The 21463-nt window shown below is 39.3% G+C and overlaps 3 protein-coding genes across 5 annotated transcripts; all 3 read right to left on the reverse strand.

Annotated features, from left to right (window-relative positions):
- Nucleotides 1–291: 291 nt before the first annotated feature.
- tradd (tnfrsf1a-associated via death domain) lies at nucleotides 292–9998 on the reverse strand. 2 transcript variants are annotated; one of them, XM_056412909.1, is made up of 5 exons: nucleotides 9217–9998; nucleotides 5232–5388; nucleotides 4852–5132; nucleotides 3736–3883; nucleotides 292–1840 (listed from the first exon to the last, which is right to left on the reverse strand). In XM_056412909.1, exons 2-5 carry the CDS (start codon nucleotides 5383–5385, stop codon nucleotides 1548–1550), a joined length of 876 nt encoding a protein of 291 aa, XP_056268884.1. In that variant the 5' UTR covers nucleotides 5386–5388; nucleotides 9217–9998; the 3' UTR covers nucleotides 292–1547. The 2 variants fall into 2 exon arrangements, with proteins under 2 accessions (XP_056268884.1, XP_056268883.1); XM_056412908.1 differs by lacking the exon at nucleotides 9217–9998 and adding an exon at nucleotides 7073–7093.
- A 479-nt stretch (nucleotides 9999–10477) lies between these two features.
- On the reverse strand, nucleotides 10478–16047 carry ogfod1 (2-oxoglutarate and iron-dependent oxygenase domain containing 1). Its single transcript, XM_056412907.1, has 13 exons — nucleotides 15846–16047; nucleotides 14953–15098; nucleotides 14817–14863; nucleotides 12673–12773; nucleotides 12471–12587; nucleotides 12297–12388; nucleotides 12076–12204; nucleotides 11598–11711; nucleotides 11438–11517; nucleotides 11107–11360; nucleotides 10887–11015; nucleotides 10743–10801; nucleotides 10478–10654 (listed from the first exon to the last, which is right to left on the reverse strand). The coding sequence occupies exons 1-13, from the start codon at nucleotides 16009–16011 to the stop codon at nucleotides 10493–10495; spliced, it is 1596 nt and encodes a 531-aa protein (XP_056268882.1). The 5' UTR covers nucleotides 16012–16047; the 3' UTR covers nucleotides 10478–10492.
- Nucleotides 16048–16834: 787 nt separating this feature from the next.
- nudt21 (nudix hydrolase 21) lies at nucleotides 16835–20724 on the reverse strand. 2 transcript variants are annotated; one of them, XM_056412552.1, is made up of 7 exons: nucleotides 20473–20724; nucleotides 19397–19597; nucleotides 19247–19310; nucleotides 19078–19167; nucleotides 18831–18906; nucleotides 18574–18688; nucleotides 16835–17194 (listed from the first exon to the last, which is right to left on the reverse strand). In XM_056412552.1, exons 1-7 carry the CDS (start codon nucleotides 20592–20594, stop codon nucleotides 17173–17175), a joined length of 690 nt encoding a protein of 229 aa, XP_056268527.1. In that variant the 5' UTR covers nucleotides 20595–20724; the 3' UTR covers nucleotides 16835–17172. The 2 variants fall into 2 exon arrangements, with proteins under 2 accessions (XP_056268527.1, XP_056268526.1); XM_056412551.1 differs by having other exon boundaries at nucleotides 16835–18688.
- Nucleotides 20725–21463: the final 739 nt, after the last annotated feature.

Here is a 21463-nt window from a genome sequence, read left to right on the forward strand (position 1 = left end):
CACACACACACACACACACACACACACACACACACACACACACACACACACACACACACACACACACACACACACACACACACACACGTGGGGCGTTCAAGGAGCACAAGATTAACGGTTTCTTTTAATTAGCCGAAATAAAAAAATGCAGTCGGTTCATTAATTGTTTGTTTAGTTTAGAATGAAGTAAAACAGACGGTGGAGGAGGCAGCCCTTCAGATCCGGTTCTTACGTACAAGTATATCACTGTAGGCTACACACACACACACACCAGTATACAAGTAAAGGTCCTGCATTCAAAATGGTATATTATATTTCAGAAGATTATCAAAGACATTTTATAATAACTTGATTTGTAAAACACCATATAGGTCCAAATACAGATTTTTTTTTTTTTATGAATGTAGGGAAGTAGTCAGAAGGAAAAGGAAGTTATAGGCTCCTCAAGTCCTTTATTAGTCCCAATGTCTAAACATCCATGAAGAAAATAGAAAAAATCAAATTGTGTCTAAATGTACATATTCACTCTCCACTTCTGTTGATCATAATACAATAAATTGGCTTTGAAACACCAACATCTGTAATGTTTTGGTCCAGGTAGAACATCAACTCATTTCACAAACCCACAAAATCCCGAGAAATTTTACTTCAGGCATAACTTCAGTTTCCCGGTTACAGCAGAAGTAAAAAGAGATGCGATTATTAATCATGCCTTAAAATGTGTATGTCTATGTTGGGGGTTGTGGATGTACCATATAGCAATAATAAATGTTTGTGTGTATGATAAAAGCTTCTAATCCACACATCACATGGATGGATGGTCAAGTAGAGTAAAAAAAGAGGGGGGGAGGGGGGGCTTTACACTGGACCCTGAATGGAAACCAGCAGAGGAGCTCAACCTGAGGAGACTGTGTCCATCAGCCAAGCGGAGAAAAAACCTCTGAAAACCACACACCTCAGCTACCCCCTCCACCTCTCTGCCCTGAAGCCCCCACAACGTGACACATGCAGGTCCATCCACACATAAGCAGCCCAGTTTAATCATATGAGCATGTGCACGTGTGTGTTAGGGAGGGAGGATTAACACTAAATTATACCTGAGGGAATTTTCAGAAAATAACAGATTTAATTACACTAATGCATTAAACACAAAAAAAATTTATACAACCATTTAATTTGTATGCAACCATTTTGTAGAGAAAAAAAAATCAATAACCTTCAGTTGTTGAAGGTTTCATCTGTAAAATGACATCAAGCACAAATAAAAGGTTCAAACAGTGCATTAAACTCGAGACAGCATGTCCTTTAAACAGTGATGACAGATAATTTCCTCTAAATGAGACAATACCGCTAATAATTGAAAAGCAGATCATGATATGAATATCAATTTTCGCAGATGTGTTAACACAACCTGTCTGAAACATGCACGCAGGCACACACACAAGTACACACACACACACACACACAGTCAACCACCCCTCATGCAGAGAGCATCCGTCACCCCTCAGTTTTTAAAACTCGTACACGCAGAACAAAAGCACACAGAGTTATTCTCGTGGCTCCAGAATATTTTCCGCCAGGTTGGTGAGTTTGCAGTCCTCCAGTGCTTTGACCAGCCGGCTCAGCTTGGCTGCTCGGCCCTCTGCCTGGATGAAGCGACTGAGCATCTGATAGGCTTGCTCATACAGCCCTTCCCTCTCATACTCGTAGGCCAGGTTGTCTATGTCCAGACTCTTCAGAGCCCGGCAGCTCTTCCCCAGGGCCCTCCCGACATGCTTCCACTGACGGCCCACTCCGTTAGAAAAGCTCTGGACATCTCCCGCGGTCAGCATTCGGTCCTCTGATGGGCCAAAGGTTAAAGGAAAAAGAGTTAGCACTAATTAGGAGTTGTGTTCTTGACCTGACAATGTAAGTCCAATATTAACTGTCTTTAAAGTCTGATTGGTCTCTGTGGAGCAGGGGTGGGGTTCAAGGAACGGTGTCTAATTGGCCTCAGCTGGTGGCTGATTGTTAATCAGCACATCTGAGGTCAATCTATGCGTATGTGTGCGTTTGTCTCCATAAAAGAGCCGTAGGGACTGAGGAGCAGGCGAGCAGAGGCACAGTCTGCAATCTTTAATAAAAGATATTACCAAATATCCGTCCTGTATGCTCGTCCTTCGATGCTTGGGGGAGAAACCTACTGGTGACAGCCACAAACCTGTGTATGTCTGCTGTTTGGTGCTGAGGTCTAAAACTGTTAAGTTGCAGGTCATAAAACCAAAACAATGACCTGAAACATGCTAAAATGCTCCTTAATGCTGAGAGGGGCTGAAGATATTCTCTGAGTTTTTCCACAACAAGCGACATCTTTCACATTATTCAAAGTGATTGAATCCATTGCCGATACAAACATATTTACTTGTGCACCTTCATGGTTAGAAATATGCGTAAGTCAATACCAACATTTGTAGTTTTAGTTTAATTAAATATCATTGGCGAATATCAAAAGTACCAACATCAATTAACAAATGCAATTAAAGCGTCCATCTGAATTGAACTGTATTTCTTATTTTGCTACAACATGCAGGGAGTTTGACAAGTTTCATAGCTTGACGATTAAAGCAATTACAAAGAAACAGCCACCACGTTGCTTTTATACAGCAGCGGCGAGCTTAGACAATAGCTTGTGGCCACCAAACATCCGATTGAAGATAAAAGAGATTAGTGCAACTGGGAAGTGCATTTAATTGCATAAATTTGATCTTATCTTGTATTAACAGAAGCCAATGTGTAATTAATACATGTATTACATTTCTTTATTTCAAATGTGGCTTACCCACTACATAATCATTTTTCATTATAAGAGTCAACCAGAAACCAGGTCAGTCTGGGCCGTTGGTGCCTCGGAGGAGGCACTCTGGGAGCAGAAGTCCCTGATGCCCAGACACAGTTGTGTTTCTGAGGAAGCTGAAACTACATTTACATGAACTGAAATCAAATCTTTAATTAACAAAAATAGAAAATCAAATTAACTTTCAAGACATTCTAATGCCTCATCAGTTCATGTTAATTTAACAGTTCAGTATGAGGTCGACAAATTAAAATCAATGCAATCCTAATACATTATCTACTCGCACTAATCTCTTCCCATAGACCGATATAATTAGTAAAAGGTTGGATTAGAGTCAGATGACAAACAGCAGTGAATGCTGTCAGGGTCAGATGTTGTGATAGCAACACGGCTAACATGCCTTTGTCGGCGTCTCGGATCATAAACTTTTTGTCCGCAGACCTATAAATCTCCGATGCTGAGGTTTCAGATGAGGACGCGAACAAAGATTAAAAAGGTTTAAATATTCAGACTGTACAGACATGCAGTTTTGACACAGACGTTGTAAACAATAAATACCATCTGATGCTCTATGGATTATATTTTGCCATTAATTTTGTATCTCAACTTCCGTTGAAGTGAAACAAATGGCGTTCTGGAAGACAGGAAATCAATTAAAAACTCATGGTATGCTTTGGGATTAGAAGAAATGTAGTATGGTGATTTAAAGTTTACAGCATGATTTCCTCCCTATCTGTCACTGAACCGTGTGCTTCTGGTGAATCTAGAATACAAGTCACCAAGTGTTTAAGAAATGCTTTTTTAATCTCTATCGTGACCTCACTCGACCAAAAGTCTGGCGCAGAGTCTGTGAAGGACGCATTACACAAGACTCAAAAGTGGAAATGATCGTCTCAACTCACCAAACACTTTATTCTGAAACTTGAAGCAGTTGCCGGGGACGGGACACTCTTCCTGTATGATGGGGGTCGGCTGAGGGGCGGGGCCACGGGCCTGAATCTGCAGCTGCTCCTCCAGGTAATCAATCTCCTCATCGCGCAGGCGCTCCGGCTAAAACCAAATGACAAAGTTCACGCACACTGAAGAAAAGGAATGAAAACATTGAGGTGAACTTACCCTGTTTTTCTCTTGTTTTTGTTAGTGTACATCCTGCCACCACAGGACTCACGTAATAAAACGTTAAGAAAAATAAATCATCAACAACACCCAAAACTTACTTTATGCAAACAATGACCACTTAGAGGAACTTATGATAATAAAACCATTATAAAGCATTATAACAGTGTAATGTTAGAATAAGATGATAAAACAATGGTAATTATAGTCAGAGAGTGACCAGCAAAATGAAGTATCATGAAACTTCCCCTTTTAAATCCTTATAACATGCTTTGTTATGTTATGATCACTATTATTATCACTATGAATGTACAATGCTATGAGCAGATTATGACACATTAGAAAGTGTTGGGGAAATCTTTTTAAATACATTTTATACCAACCGGAAATAATACAACACATCTGGTGACCGTTGCCAATTAAACTACACAGAAGTTTGTCCAAAGATGTTCTTCTTCTTTTGGATGTTAGAATATGGTCTCATTAAAGATTGATTTCTGAATATGAAAACGTCAAACTGGAGTTTTAATATGAAATTAGTTTTCTTTATGTATGTTTGTTGAGGGAATTATGATAAATACCCTGTGGAGGAGATGAGTAACATCGACATGTTGTCTTTAATAGATGACAAACTTAATGAGTTCCCAAAAATGCTAAATAGTGCAGAAGTAACAACTAAGATGTACCTTCTTATTTTTTAGTAATGTGAAAAAAGTTGTTGAGCAAAGTTTCATCAACAGAAAAGAATGAATATCAACCTCTAGTGTTTGGTTAAGCCTAAAAGTGAATACCCCAGCAGACATGAACACAATGTCAGGCTGAAGGAAGAGCTCAGACTGACTTGATACTGCAGCTCCATCTCAAATTGCCAAAGAATAGACCAACAGAAAAGCCCAGTGTACCTGTGACAGGTGGATGTGCTGTAGGCAGAGCTCCAGCTTGTCCAGACACAGATCCAGGATGTGTTCGCTGGCCTTGAGCTGAGTTTCCACTGTGAACTCTTGGGGGAGAGTAAGAAGCCGACAGGCGTGTTGCGAGAGGGACTGGCGCACCAATCCAGAGCTGTAGCTCTCCAGGAACCGCTGACACGCCGACACATCCTCAAACTTCACCTCCACCCCCAGAAAGGGGTCGGCGTCATGGACCTTAAGTATCTCATAACCACTCAGACCTCCTGCAGAATCTGACCACGTAAAATACCGATTAATAAATGTTACATCCAAGAAGATAAACGTGTCATGATGAATTCATCTTTCATCTGAATTCGGATGCGAGAGCTCACCGATAAGAGTCAGCTTGATGACTTTGAAAATGATGAACTTTCCCTGTTCTCTGTCTTTGAAGAGAGAGAGCAGGTTCACACCGGGGTAGAGCGACTGCAGGAACATGACGGCACATCCGGTCCACGGTCCACGGTCCACTGTCCTGTCTGCCATCTTCTGAACACAACATGAAGGCAACACAAGTCACTAAAAGTGTTGAGTCATTTCATTCAATTGTGTGTTGAGTGGCTTTGAAATATCGCTGAGGAATCAATATCTCCCCGTTGTTTTGGCCACGTTCCTCTTCATACCAACATAACACTGACTGGGAATAAAGATATTTGCCATGTGTCCACAGCTCTCCCCAATATATGTGTTAATTATATGAAACATTATGTAAATCAGAAGGAAAAAAAAGTTGTATAAAAAGTGTATTTTATTGCCTTCATGATGGTTTCCACCCCATGAAATGCCAAGATTGTCCTCACATTTCTTCCATTAGTGTGTAAATTAATAAGTGCAGTTGTTTGATTTTGATTGTGTATCCAGCAGTCTGACAAATGTGTGTCTCTGTGTGTATTTGTAACATCTGTATGACTGCTGCATAATCCTTTTCTATTTATCCTATAAAATGTCACGAATCAATAAATATAATTTACATTAAAATAATTGACTGATTTTATTTGTCTAGTTTTAAAGACATGCTATAATTACATAATACGACAACCATTTCATATGATAACATCATGGGACCTGACTAAAACTAAAACTTACAGAGGTCAACACTGTCAAAGGATTAGTGAGGTAGACATTCACAATATTCATGATTACATTCACTATATTGCTGTTGTGTGACAACTTATTTATTTATAGGTAAACAAAAATAAGTAGTCAAGTTTAATACGCAATTTAGCTGCAGCTGATAGTTGAGCTTCGAAGGAATCCGGTAGAGTGGTTTCTGGGTGGTTTCTAGTGGACAAACAATATGTGAGAGTACAATCGTCCCCAAACATTCACCGGTTCAACTTCTTAAATGTGAGGATGGGTTGTTTCCTATGATTGTACATTGAATATATTTGGCCATATTTACATCACCGTTGGCTCTGTTATATTGTGAGAAGCATTTATCAATGTTGTTAAAACTGAATACATTATTAAATTAAACAAATATGTGGTGACAAAAACAGTTGATATTGTCTCGGCTGAACTGAATTGTCCGTCAAATTTTTCCAATTTGAAATTGATGAAATGTTCAAAATGCTTTTCCTTTCAACTGAAGCCGATGAAATCATTTCCAATCCAAGTGAAGAGGAAAATAAATCGCATAACCACTCTAAATATGTTTCCTCATAGAGTTAAACCAATTTATGTCCTCTGGTTGACTCGGCTTCACTCCACTTTAACCTTTTTCACTCCAGCCTCCTTTTGAAACCCTCATTACGCAAAAACATGTTTAATCTCAGTCCTCCCCTCCCCCGCCGAGCACCTATCTGCTGCACACGCCCGTTAGCCCTCTTGGTGCCATTTCCATGCCCGGGATGCAGAGCGCTCTGCATGGAAAGAGCATCCTCTGATCTGGATTACATGCATGTCCTCACATTTCGCTAATACACAGTACACTTGGCTGCTGGCTCGACAGGAATCTCCACAATTTAGCCACCATATAATTATGCTATCCCATCTACCGATACTCTGCAAGTATACTGTGCGATTTGTTCAACAGCTGTATGAGGATCATCAGGAGCTTAAAATATATCATTTAGCTTTTGCAGTCAAAAGGCAACCTCGAGTATTCCCTTGACAGCTTGGCTGACATTTAGGTGAAATCTATTGATTCGCACAAGGATGTTACTAACGTCACCTTCATGTGAGGATGGGAGTTGAAGCCTGTGTCTGTTCTGTGTCTTCAGTGCTTATAGCGAACCAGACGATCTGTTGATTATCTTTTGATGAATCATTTAGTCACTGGATGAGAAAATGCCTTTCACAATTTTACAGATCCCAATGTTCATGTTGCTGGATTTATCTAAGCAGCAGTCCAAACCCCCAAAACAATCAATTTAACACAATATGAAACAGAGAATGGATGTTTTGATTGATAAACGACTTAAACTATTAATATATCATTAAAATGTAATTGGTGATTCATTTTCTGTCAACTGGCTAAATATTCAACTTATAGATAAATATAGACTTATAATAATAATAATAATAATAATACTACTAATAATAATGCATTAAATTTGAATAGCGCTTTTCTAAGTCCTCAAAGACACTTTACATCACATAATTAAAACATCCTAGAAGCTATACAATAAAACTAACTAAAATTACAATTTAAAAAAAACAATAGATAAAAGCAATAAGAATGTGGGGCACACAATCACACATTAAAACCAGTTATAGACATTCAGTTGTTAACTTATTATTGTTAACTTATCCCTTTGATTTAACGATATCCATGCAACTTAGAGGCAAGTCAATTCATATCAATCAAAACACGTCATCAGGAACAGGTAAAGCATTACATTTTCTAATGAATACAATTCGTGTCTATACGTACACTCAATAAAAATATTTATAAATATATACAAGTCCTGCTGCACAGGTGCTTTTGGTTCGGCCTTTGCTGAGGGATCTGCTCATGCCGTGTTTATTAAATATCTCAAACATGGATGCCACACATCAGCCAGTCCCTCGTTCAAGGCAATGAACTACATTTAATAAATTAAGTGTCATATTGCCAATGCACAGCATTTGTGACTCTCACTAAACCAACTCTGTAATCATATGAATGTCCTGACCCCGGCTATTCTGGGAATTACAGCACGACGGTGATAGAGAGGGGTACGTTTTTTACTAATCAGGCGGAATAAACGAAAACCCCTGTGTAGGTGTATCGTGGTTGTGTAGGGGCATGAAGAAAAGGTTCAAATGTTTCCAATCTGTCACAAGACAATACCCACGGGTATACATAGTCATAGCAACAGTTATTGATCGGAGTAATCAGTCCCCCTACCCATAATGGCGACAGAGAGATGCTTTCTTTAAAGCATTGCAGTGTGATCTGACCAACCAGAGAGACCAGAAGCGTCTGTTTTGTAAAACAATAGAAAAAGTAACTGGAAACAATGTATATTACTTCTATGAGTGATGTTAGCTGAAATAATTAGTCAACCAATCGATTGACAGGAAAAGAAGAAAAAAATCAAAGTAACAGTATTTAAAGTTTTATTTTGTTTCACAGAGGTTTCATGCTCAGCGGGTCAGATAGGCCTCAGCTGCTCGGTGGCAGGGATTAAACTGAGCATTTAAGGGATTTCGCTACAATTAGTATGAATGGACACAAAAAACAATTACAGAGAGTATTAATGCTTTTAACATACATAGGTTTGTGTATTGTTTTGAGACTTAAAAACAACATTTAACCTCTCCTTTAAGTGAGGATAGCTCTTAAACTAATGTCACTCATGTTGTGTTTAGCATATAACTGGTATGTATAGTTTCCTAAACTAATCCAATTATTGATACCAATATGGAGAGATCATGATGGTCTGAATCCAGATCCAGATGTAACTATAATGTCAAAGCGATACATTTATTGAGTTATCAGGCCGACAGCTAAATAAAGTGGTTGCTGTAGTAACGTCACACGTGACTTTCTGACGTGAAGTTAGCTCGTTACGTCCCGCTGACGTGAATCGTTGATCAATAACTGCAAAGGTACGTTGCAGACATGAACCGGGTGATTTTTAATCGTAAAAGTTGTGTTTTCAATAGAAGAAGTAAAAGGAGATCGGACGTAGATCGTGTTGATAAACCTCACGTACACTCACGGCGTAACTGGACACAACTGCCGTAAAACGTCGGCCACGGCGCGACAAATAAAGTGCTGACGTGTTTACATCACAGATAAGGCTCTGTGTCAGGTAGATGTGGTTTCTAAATCACTATCCTGAATAGTTACTGTGAAGTAAGTCGTTGTTAAAGTGGGTACAAACTTACCTTACAACTTTTGTATATTGTTCGGTGGCTTGACGCTTCCTCCTGCGGGATCACACCCACTGGCACGCCATAAATTCGTCGCCTCCCATTGGCTGAGCTTGGATCAAAGAAGACGCTGATTGGTGGAAATCAACATGTCGCCTGAAGGGATGAATCATGACAGGAAGGAAGTGAGTTTTTCATATTCAATGTAGGAATAGAAAACATCTCATTCGCTTTATCTTTAACATGAACATTCCCTCGTTATTATTCCTTATGACTGAAATATAAACATTATTGTCAGGGCAAACTGATGAGTTTAAATAATTAGTGAAATAAGACAAAGGAAGTGGCTGAGGGCGGTCAGACTGCTTGGGTGAAGTTACTCAATCAGTATGTCTGTAATTCATGACAACACGAATAAACAATGTTGTCAATTTTAAAAGCTTCACCGATTTTCTCTATGATCCAATATTTGTCTTGGGTTTCTATAATATATTAATTTATACTGTGGCAATATTTTCTGCTTTTATTTGTGTGAACAGCTGCTAAAAAACAACAATGCAAAGCATTGTCAGAAGTGTGACAATGAATTAAAAGGTAACGTTTGTTAATTGAACAGAAATAATTTGTCAATTAATAGATTGCCGATTGAAAATGAATGAGAAACTTTTCAGATAATCCAATTAAGTGGACACTATTTAAGATTTCTTTACAAAACTATTCAGATTTTGGATTTTTATTTTACATCCAGTCTTGTGTTTCTCACTTAAACCTTTTAACACTGACACTTATAACAAAAAAACCTGTAATATTTAATGATTCAGTTAAAATTAAGACGAGATGGGACAGAACCGTCTCATCCCATCTTTGCTCAATTGTCATCTCGCACACTTGGCTGATGTCTACTTTAATCAAAATAACAGTGCCACGAAAATCATCGATCTGTATTTTTCATGAAATGAAGACATACTGAAAGGAGCTATCTAATCTGACTGAAACTCAACAGACCTTTAGGGGACTGATATTTTGCAAACGGGTATCCCTGAACAATATAGTTTTAAACAGAAGAAGTATAATTAGGTTTCAAGAGTAACTGGTGCGGTCCAGTAAACAAAGTGTCTGTGGCTTAATTCCTAGCTCAAGAGTCCTTAAACAAAATACTGAACCTCAAATAGCTCCCAAAGACCAGGGCAGCATCTGTTAATGTGTACGTGGTATGTCCTAAAATGTACCACCCTTTTAGAAAGATGAAACAAAGATGTGAAGAAGACACACAAGATGGACAGACATATATTTATTCATAGTACACAAATGAGAAGTCAAAAAAGGATCTGCAGGTAAAACTGTTGTCAGAATCAGACAAGCTTTTGTGGTTGACATGTTTGACAAATTTGAGGGTTTCTTTGTCTCTGTAGACGAGGGCGAGGGAATTATCCTCTGGATACACTGTCAGCAGCTGCGATGAGGAAGAAACCAAAGCGATGATGATAATGAAGTATTGCCAACAGAAACCAATTCCACTTTATAGTGTAAACAACACTAACCTCCTCATCCTCTTCATTAGCAACATAACAAGTGAAGCCCCCGAACTCTGACTGCCAGTCTATGAAAGAAGGTTTTGTAACAGTCACAAGATTTCAGTGTGTGTGTGTGTGTGTGTGTGTGTGTGTGTGTGTGTGTCGACTCACCTGCTCCACAAAAAGGTAAAACAAGGTCCAGAGCGTACTCTGCACGTGATGCTTCTGTATCATGCAACAGAGTGTAGCCGCCATAAGACCATCGACGTAGTTCCCCACAACACATGGGTGTGCTCAGCTCTAAAGCGAACGACAAAGATCAAAACAAACAGCTGCAAAGACTTGAGGCTGAGGAGGAAACCCAATCATACTGACACACACACACACACACCTTTCTCTCCGCTCGCATTTGCTGATGGTGATTTGGTCGAAGACCCTGTGGCTTCAGCGTCCCGTACATCCTTCTTCTCTTCATCTTTTTTCTCTTCATCTTTATTCTCATCATCATCATCGGCAGGACACAGGTAGTGCAATCGAAGGCCGGTGAAGTTGGAGAGAAGCAGGAAGAATGCCTCTGAACTGAGCAGCTCCCAACACGCACTCACACACTGAGGTAAAGTGTTCATAGAGGCCGCTTCATAGCATCTAAATGGACACAAATGCAGCACCTGCAGTCACAGTCCTAGATCACGCTCTAAAATAACCTCTGAAACATGCCCTACCTCTTATTAGGTGGTCCTCTCTTTGTCCACTGAATCTGAGCGAGGTGCAGTGCTTCTTTCACCTCCTTGAACTTTTCCTCCTGAAGATAAACACTATCAACCGACAGAAAGGAATAGACACGTGCAAAGGAAGAAACATACAACACAAGTGAGAAGTTACCTTGAGAAAATCTTTGAGCTGGATTTCCGAGCTGTCCTCAAATTCCTCCTGGATCTGCTCTTGGTAAGATATGTCCAAGTACACTGGATTGACCCACTCCAGCAGCAATGTTTCCTGTTATGAACACAAAAACACAAGTCAGTAGGAATGTTTAACATGTCTGTTAAAGGAATAGTTTGTCATTTTGGGAAATAGACATTCACTTTCTTGCTGAAAGTCAGACAAGAATATTCAAATCAAGACAAACTTGATTCAACATTTTAATGAGTGAGATTTAGATTTCATTTGGTTTGGTATTTGGTTTCCCTGTGGACCGAGCCAGGCCAGCTGTCTCCTTGTTTCCAGTCATCATGCTCAGCTAAACTAAATGGCTGAAGCGGAAATCTTTTGCCAAACAAACACAAGTTATGAGCGTATTTCCTAAAATGTATTTGAAACTGTTCCTGTAAAGATAATGTGAACGTTTGACCAAACTCACATCTCTTGGTAAGTGTGGGCTCCGTGGGATAGGGGGCCCTCTGTGGCGAGGAGGGCGCTCCAATGACGGCCCGTGAAACCAACCGCTAAGAGACAAACGGCACTTGGCCCGCGTCAAAACTTCTGACACCTGGACAAACGCAACACATCTCATCATCTGCAATCAAAACCGATTCCTTGGTGCAACGGTGAAGATGAAAAGGCAGGAGCAACTTTTCTTACTTGGTGGAAGGAGACTGGAGAAACTTCAAAGAGGACGAGCGTGTTCAAAGAGGGTACGAGCGACTTCACTATACTCTGTGGGTGGAAATTACCTGATGACAGAGAAAGAAATTACACAAGACTCATCTAGAGAAAAGCACAGAAATTCACACACACACAAAGTAAGATGCTCACTGTCTGTTGTGTAAAGATCGAGGGTTCCTCCGTCGCTGCTCTGCCACGGAGGCACGAGATACAGGATGAAAGCAACGCGCCTCCCCTCCAATTCATCATCGTGACACAGAAGAACATCTAGGAGGAAGAAGGAACTTTACATTTGGGGGAAAAAGGAAAATGCACAGAAGTTTCTTTCTCAAAAACCTGAAACAAAGCTCACCTGTGTATTCATATTTGGCACAAGAGATATCCACCACGGGCTCCAGTGCAACCTGCAACACCTCCCCAAGCCAAGAGCGGAAACGCCCAAACAGTGCTGCCCTGACAACAGTGACACAAGAAATAGATTTTATGGTGCAATCCTGTTTTGTATTGAAAGTAACAATGTGGATGAACCTTTAACCTTGTATAAACTGTAAAGACCTTTTGAAAGCCTCACCACACAGACAGATTGTTGGTGTGCTCAAACCTACCGTGACATTTTGTTGTGACATAAATAATAGATGATCACGAGAGGAGGTCGTTATTGTGTGTTTAATTGTGGTATTTATTCCAGGGCGGTATTTCAGTCGGTGTAGCCCAGTGTATAGAGTCACAAATACATATTTGCAAGAAAGTACATGTTGCAGTCTCACTGTAAACGCTGCTCGTCACAATCATCATAAAATAACTGCACAATAATTTAAAAAATAAGGAAAAAGATGTTGGTATTACTTTGTTATCTGGGTAATAGGATTCAAATTGGCACCCAGCTTATATCGTCTTGATTTATCCACTGAGACCTTGTTTTTTCTTTTACTTGGTTAAAACACTGAGCATATTGGCAGGTTTGCTGCTCTATAATTTTACAATTACATATTTGTTTCGAGTCATTTGTTTGAAAGCCACAACATTTACACTGCTGTAATAACTTGCAGTGTGCTCCCCTTGTGTTCACTGCAAAGTGCAGCACTGGAACCAGACTGAATAAGAAGCGGCCCTTTCGCTTTAACAATGGTCACAGCTGAGCCACTGCAGCTGAGTGCATTTCCCACTGAGCTCATGCCTCAGTTAATGCCGTCAGAATCAACCACTAAAAGAACAGGATGCACTAAGTAGGAGACCGGTGTGACGTCTGGCTCCACCTGGTGGAGCTGATAAACTCGTCTCCACCAGCATTAATGCCTTGAGATTCATTCACTGCCGACTAAAACAACCTCTTTTAAACTTTACACTTAGAAATGCAGAGTAATACTAGAGACACAAAACTACTTTCGCATTTATTTTTAGATCAGAAATTAAGACATCTCTCAATTTATGTGTTGAATATGTGTGGGACTGGCATCAGCAACACACATTTTATCAAAGCAAAAGGTTTGAGAAGCTAGAAGTATGTTTAAACGTGTGTCGCTGGAATTACAGATCTGAGATCAGCAACAAGTAAAACATAGTGCTGACTATTTGAGCTTGTTCCTCAAGAACATCATCAGTGAAGGAAAAGGGGTTTCAATTAAGACAGCTCATTTTGTCAGGTATGAAATTGGATATCAATCAAAATGGACGAACAGATGTGATACATTTTGTTTTGCAAAAAGAAAACAAAAAAGTCAAAATCAGGATGAATAATAAAATTACCTAGCTTTAGAGAAAGGTCGTCCCTTCTGTTAGGCTGGGAATGATTACACTGGACTACCAGTAGGGACTATGCTTTAAACACAGCTGTAGCTCAGGCGATTCAGCATTAATTGTTGGTTTAATTTGGGCTCTTGATCAAGATTAATTGGCTCCATCCCAGATGAAGCTGCACTTGACAGGCGGACAGGAGGACAGAGTGCAGGACCCAGGAGGGACGAGAAGAGCTGGACTATAGTTTACACATAATGCTCAAACAGTCAACGTTGATGGACAACGTGTTCCCCATGTTGAATAATGTGTCAGCCATATTATCTACCAAGAGAATTGTTTGTTCCTTATGATGCAAATTCATAAAATAAATGCATGACAGAAATGTACATCTGCTTTTGTTTTATTTGTCCCGTGTTTGTTGCATTTTCAAATAAGCTACAACTGAATGTTGTTGTGCATTCCAGTTTTGCATAATGACAATAACTTATCCTTAAAAAGACTATAAGACACCAACTTGCAAATTGATTGAGTAAATGTTATGTCTATTAGAACAGATGACCTGTAATACAAATGGACATTAAAGCAAGTTGTGAGCATATTTCCCACCTGACAGAATGAGCTTCCCCCTTTTTTTATTTTATTGTACCTCTGAGACCAACATTATCTACACTTTAACAATCTATCCTTTTCTACTGACGAAGGAAACTCATACCAACTTCTAATAATCATAAAGTACACAAACACAAGTTGTTTTTTTACCTCAGTCCCGAGATATGTGGCTCTGTTCTCTTCTTCAAGTCGTCTGACTGTGTGGGAACATCAACAAAGTGAAGATCATAAGAAAACGACACAAACCAACAGGAATAAATCTGTGAGACGGTCCGTTTATAGACACCTGTTTGAATTTGTACAGATCATTTGACTTCTCATGGAAGTTGAGCTCCATCAGTTCTCTCTGCAAGTTCTTCACGAATGTCTCGCTGCCGAGGAAGTTCTTGATGATGCAGTGAGGGAAAGGGTGGCAGTCCAACTCCAGATCTCCTGCACATAATAAACACAAAATAATCCGTCAACTGGTGAGTATCAAATTATTATGTGGAAAAATAACTCCCTGCTGCTTGTGGAAGGACTCTGGACTACAAACAGAAGACATTAACTGAACTGCACAAAAAGAAAAGTTAAGTAATAGTTACAGAGATAGTTACAAAATAAAGTCCATATTTATTCAAGTAGGGCAGGTTAAATGAGATCAAAAGATATTGAGAACATAATTATCCTCCACTCATAGAGTCAAGACATGTCAGAAGGTTGGGCAATATGTAAATGTACCATTAGAGAATATAAACTGGTCTCAGTGTTTTGTCAAACCGTTTATACCATTCATATTTGGACCTCTTAGATATTTGAGCATCATACTGCAAATCAATGAGCACCATTGTCTTTATTATGGCCTAGAAAAGATATACCTCTTTCCGGTTATGTTATTCATAAACAGCGTCTCAATTATTTTGTAAAGAAAAATCAATACAATATAATAGCCATGATAACATAAAATGACATATCAATAATTAAGCCAACGACAATCATTAATACCAAAACAGCAACGAGTCAAGTCACTACTGGATAGTTCACCTGCATTGGTTCAAGGGGTACATGGTAGTAAATAGTATCCTGACAGTCAAGCTGCATACAGTTAAGAGTTAATGTCTCATGTATATTTGTGACATGGCAGCGTTACAAAGTGTCAACGAGCTTTGATAAAAGTTGTAGTTTTCCTGCTTCACCCACCCTGTCTGTGAGCAGTCCTCTGGCTCCACGCCTCCTGCACACTCTTCTTCACCTGCTCGTCGCCTACAAGTGAACAGAGTTCAGCGGTTTCCTCACTCGTCGTCGTCGTCTTCTTCTTCTTCTTGTCTGTTTTCACGCTGTCAGCGGGACGTCGTCTGGACGCCATTATAGACACTATCACGCAGGTTGTGAACGGCTTTGACAGTCCGTTCACACTACAGACGCGTGTGTGTGAGATGACTCGTGCGACGCGGGGAAATGACGTAAGAGAAAGAGCGAATTTTTTGCCCTGAGTATAGACTGTAAGGCAGCTTTGGCAAACTGACAGAAAATACTTTATTTGTTAAATCAAATGTTTTAACTAGGGCTGTGAAATGATTTACCCCATTAGAATCATTTCACAGCATTAACATATTTTAGACACTACTCCATATATATTGTTAATATTCGTATTACAATTAATAAATATTTATTTTTACAGTGGTTTTTTTCAGATTCTTAATTTTCTATTCTATATTTAGATTCTTGGATTTTGTAGTACTTGACATGTATTTTTTATTGCGTGTATTCCCCAAACACTCAGGCAAATTCCTTATAGGTGAACAAATACACTTTATGTTTCTGAAAACATTTATGCATTAGAGAAGTAGAGACCACATATCCTCTGTTCTGTTGGTGTAATATTTTGGTACCACCTTCTTACGTTATCGTGTTTAACAGAAAATGTTAGATTTGGATTGATTTGAGAGAATACTGGTTTCCAAAGTAATATATTTTTTCCCAGTACAAATGTGCAATTATTAAATGCAACTTTGCATGCTGCATTTTAAAATAACTGACAAGAATAATGGTCTTATTAGTCAAACATTAATTTTGGCTAATCGATTAGGATCATAACATTTGAGCCTCATGAGCTCCGGTTGTAATTCATGCTGAAATATTTGTGTACACCTTCACCAAATGACAATATGAGGAAATAAGCAAAAGCATTATAAAAAAACAGACTGCTTTATTAAAAAGGAAAAAAACAGCATCGTCACAGGTTAAAACATGAAACACAATGATGTGGTTTGTTTAATCCAACATTAGCCTTTTCTGAACATAAAATCTGATAAACACGCACTGGAATAGAGACTTGCAAAGTACAAAACAAGCAGTTTCTCAATGTATAAAAGGCGCATGACATTTTTAATTTTCTTCTTCGAATAGTAAAAACACCCCTTGTGTAACATGACAAGCTTTTCTTTTGTGAAAGTTGAGCTAAAGATGAGAAGTATCTTCACTCACACACGACTGCACTCACGGAGACAGCCAGACGTACTTCTAGTTAGTTGTAACTGATGTTGAACCTATAAAAAGATAATTATTCAAGATCCAGTTAATGATTTTCACAATAATGGCAATGCAACATTAAGTATTATCTTATTTTTTATGTTAAAACTATGGTAAACTGTGGAGTTTGAGCAGGTTTTTTTTGTTGGGGTGAAAATCAAATCCTGCATTAAACACATTTGTTTTATCTCAAAGATACACAATGTGTTTGTGAAAAAAAGTGAGTGTAAACATACAAGAAAAGCCCACAGGGAACCTTTAAAAGGACAGTGTGTAGGATTTAGTGGCATCTAACGGGTCTGGCAGCAGATTGTTACCAACTGAATATCCCTCCACTAACGCCTCCCTTTCCAAGACTGGAGTTACGGAACAGCCAAATGCTGCTCCCCTTACTCGGAGACCATCCTTACCATCATGACTTGACTTTAGGAGCAACGGAAGTCAGACGGCTGCTGGTGGGACCTGGTTTTACACCCTCTGGTCCACCGTTTTGCCGTTTCGAGAGCGTGTCAGAGAACCACGGTGGCCTTTGAGCAACGTTAAAGCGCCAGTGTTCAGTTTGTCTGTTCTGGGCTACTGTAGAAACATGGATTACATGAAGAGAACCTGCTCCCCGAGTAGATACAGAATCATTTGACGCTAAAGAAAACACAATAAGTCTTAGTTTGAATTAATTACACACCAATAGAAACATCGGTAAAAATAGTATATTCCATTCCTGCTAAAAGGTCAACTGAAATGCTACACACTGACCCTTTAAGTTTTAGAGATCATGGAAGAGTCAATTCCTGCTCTGAAGGACTACTCCAGCACTAACGTATCCCTTTTGCAGTATTAATTTATCGCTTTACATAAAATCATTTTCAGATTAAATTTAAAGCCAAAATACACCAAAAGTGTGTGCAACTTGGATAAAAAGTGACACTCCTGCACACTTTAGTGCATATTTGTTATTTTTTAACTAGACTCTTTATCTGCAAATAGTGTGTTAATGTATACATCTTGTATTACTTCTCCTGGCTTTGATAGATAAGCTGTGGTTGAGTCTTCGGTGTTGTATTCAGATACTTCAGAAGGATGGATACTATCTAAAAAACTCTTTAGTAGTCTCTATACTCATTGTGCTTTCACTGTGTTGATAAAATGTTTATTATGTTACATTTCAAAACATGAACGTTACAAGCCGATTGAATAGTAAGAAAATTACAGAGTATACAGGTCGTCAACAGTTTCACATAGCAAATCCTTGATTCAGACAGTTTATGTGTTGACATTTTATTCCAGGGCCACGTTTAAATTTAGCCAGTGACAGTTAAGAAAAGAAAAGAAGAAAAAAACAGAAAAACCAAGGGTATCAGTTCAATTCAGGCTAGTTCCACAATGACATAAACTATACCTGCTCAATAGCTGTGGTAGACTGGAAATGATTGGTCCATATCCAGGAGCGTTGTCATACAGTTCAAACAAAGGTGCCGCCACCAGTTTATAGTTCTTGGGGACGGCAAACAGCGCTGCAGAAACATGGATCACAGGTTTCCAAACAAGCAACGGTACAATGGAACTTTTATCCATGAGTCTCCTCTATTTTATTGCTCTAATAAACATCAACACTAACATGCAATAGTTTCATAAGTTATGTTGTGATATACTGACCTTTTTCCTGTAACTGCACCAGGAATAGCTTCTTATGCTCCTTGGGTTTGGTGATGTGAGCGGGAATATACGGATACTGAAAGACAAACTACAATGATCAGCTCACATTGGGACTCGGATATAAACTAAATCAGCACTGATTGGTTAATGCTACAACGGTTTCCAATAATATATTGAAAATAGCATCTATTAAATTGTTCTTTCAATCAAATCCTCAGAACTTGTTAATGTATATCTGTGCACTAACCTGTGGAGGCTCAAAGTTTGGACGATACCAGTTGCCGATACAGTCGTCAATCACCCATTCCTGCTTCACGCCATCTTGCCTTCCAAGGATCTGACATCAAAACAAAAGTTAATGTGTAAACTCCACAATCACCACTTAAAAGCTTAAAACTGTGCAGTGATGTAGCTACCTCCGTCATCAGGCGTTTCAGACCCTCCACCTCATCTTCTCCAGCAGTCAACTCTCCCCCGGGTCTGCAGGAGAGAAGCAAACTGTCAGTTCCATAAAAACCTTTAGAAGCACTTTCTACTGCTGCATGCTCTGAACATCAACTACTCACAGTTTGAAGAAAGTGGTGCCCAGCTGCAGCAGTAACACATGAGGCAGCCTGTGTTCATGGACAATGAGGACACCCTCCACTGTCCTCCGCATCCCCATTTTATCAAACTCTTCCCGCATCCGCTGGAACCGGGCAGCCACCGAGCTGTCCTTCTCATACAGAGGCTCCTTGGTGCCGAATGTGTAGTTGGTTAGAGGGTATCTGAAGTACACAAGAAAAGTAATTAAGCATGACCAGAGCTCAATAGAGTGTGGTTCATACCTATACGCTATAAAAAAGTAAAACTAGGAATTTGGTATTTAATACTACAATTGTAATCTTGGGCTGCAACAATTTAATTAAACCACATATTGCAATTTTTAAGTGAACTGGTTGTTTTTCTAATCAAATTTTGTCCGAAAATAGTGAAATGTGCACAATGTAATTTCCGGAGACGCAAAGATTAAATTATTTTTTTACACAGACCCTAATTTAATCTCAATTCAAATAAAACATAAAAAGGAGCAAATCCTCCACATGCTTTATTATAAATTGAGTCCCCAAGCATTTGATGATTGATTAATGGTATTGCCTCCAGCCTCTGAAATTTGAACATTTACTAGTTTCCTGAGTTTGAATGGACGAGTTGTGGCTTGTATTCTCAATTCATCGTCGGGATAACAAAATGCGTATAATTGAAGTAAATACTCATTAAAAAAAAAGAAGTATCACAAATTCACGGCTGGCAATTAAAGTGCCCCTTTTTTCCAAACATATTTAGTTTCATATATTAGTAGACAAAGGAAACCAGCATAAATGCCATGCGAGAAGCTGAAACGTGTGGGGTTGTATTTGGAATATTATATATTTGTTAATAAAATTTACACCAGTATTTTTAATTCTTGAAAAGCAACCACGTCTGAGTGCAATAAATGGCCACAACACGGACACTGATGTATTGTGTCAAACACACAGTTGTATTTGAGTAAATCAAAAATATTTGGCACCAAATTATTGACAAAAACTAAATCCACTTAACTATCGAGCACCTTTCGATACCGATACGAGCTGCAAATGTCTGCTGCACATGCACTCACAGGTTGATGGTCCTCTCCAGCGAGAGCGCCTTCGCAGGCCCGCTGATGTATTTGTTCCCAAACTGAACGGCACCGCCGCGCGGCCAGCCGGCGGCCGAGCGATTGGGAGGCGCGACCGACATCTCTACCGTGTGCACGACGAGGCTGAATCCTCCTGCGAATAGCTCAGGTAGTAGTTGTTTCGCAACTCGCTGGATTATCTAAATAGCGAAATAAACTCTTGTGTGGAGACTCGACAACAATTCCTCTGCCGTCGTTTCCCTCGGTCCTCCTTTTCCGGGTGAAGTGCGGCTTTCTGGGCGATGTCCCCGCTAGCGACCCCTGCTGGTGTGGATGATGAACTCTTTTATTTTTCTTCTTCTTCTTCTACTTCTAAATCTGAATCAAACGGCCTAAACAAACATGGACATCCAAACAAGGAACAGGCACGTGTTGTATGTAAATGTACCTTTAAAGAAATAAAGGTAATCTGTGTTTGTCTTTGTACATTAAAGACACCTAAAGAAAGCTCCCTGTGCTTCAACTGTTTACACTCTGCCCGCGGGTCATCAAGTATTAGGGTGTCATCAACAGGTAGGCTACGTCTGTTTATACAATGTAGGCCTACAAAACACATTCTGCATGTTCAACTATACACAAGCATTTGTTCAAGATCAAGAGGTAGAACATTACTATGATTTACACATTTTGTGAAGAGGCCCACAATACTCGTTATTACTCCTCCAGCTGGTGTGACAGGCCCCCCTTCGTTACATCCTGTTCTATAGGCTTTGACCAGCCTTCTTTCGGCAATATTAGACACAGGAAGTATATTGGGACTTTTTGGACGTATTTTAACTGCTGATATATACAACTGTAATAATAATGCATTTGGTTTGGATAAAAAAGTTACCTATATTTTAGAATTTAGTTATGTGACTGCGCTGTGTGCACACATAATATACAGCAGTGCTGTAATGTAAAACAAAATATGACTTTTAATCAATTTGAG

The sequence above is a fragment of the Pseudoliparis swirei genome, chromosome 4 (genome assembly GCF_029220125.1).
Source record: "Pseudoliparis swirei isolate HS2019 ecotype Mariana Trench chromosome 4, NWPU_hadal_v1, whole genome shotgun sequence".
Taxonomy (NCBI): Eukaryota; Metazoa; Chordata; class Actinopteri; order Perciformes; family Liparidae; genus Pseudoliparis; species Pseudoliparis swirei.

Coding starts and splice junctions, on each gene's coding strand:
- ogfod1 (XM_056412907.1), bottom strand. CDS start 16,011: ATGGCGTCCAGACGACGTCCCGCTGACAGCGTGAAAACAGACAAGAAG. Junction 15,099..15,845: donor GAGGACTGCTCACAGACAGG/GTGGGTGAAGCA, acceptor TATTATGTGCAG/GAGATCTGGAGTTGGACTGC. Junction 11,016..11,106: donor AAATGCGAGCGGAGAGAAAG/GTGTGTGTGTGT, acceptor CGTTCGCTTTAG/AGCTGAGCACACCCATGTGT.
- nudt21 (XM_056412551.1), bottom strand. CDS start 20,594: ATGTCGGTCGCGCCTCCCAATCGCTCGGCCGCCGGCTGGCCGCGCGGC. Junction 19,168..19,246: donor TGAAACGCCTGATGACGGAG/GTAGCTACATCA, acceptor TTTTGATGTCAG/ATCCTTGGAAGGCAAGATGG. Junction 18,689..18,830: donor GGTGCAGTTACAGGAAAAAG/GTCAGTATATCA, acceptor ATGTTTCTGCAG/CGCTGTTTGCCGTCCCCAAG.
- tradd (XM_056412908.1), bottom strand. Junction 5,133..5,231: donor CATCAAGCTGACTCTTATCG/GTGAGCTCTCGC, acceptor TTACGTGGTCAG/ATTCTGCAGGAGGTCTGAGT. Junction 1,841..3,735: donor GTTTCAGAATAAAGTGTTTG/GTGAGTTGAGAC, acceptor TTGGCCCATCAG/AGGACCGAATGCTGACCGCG.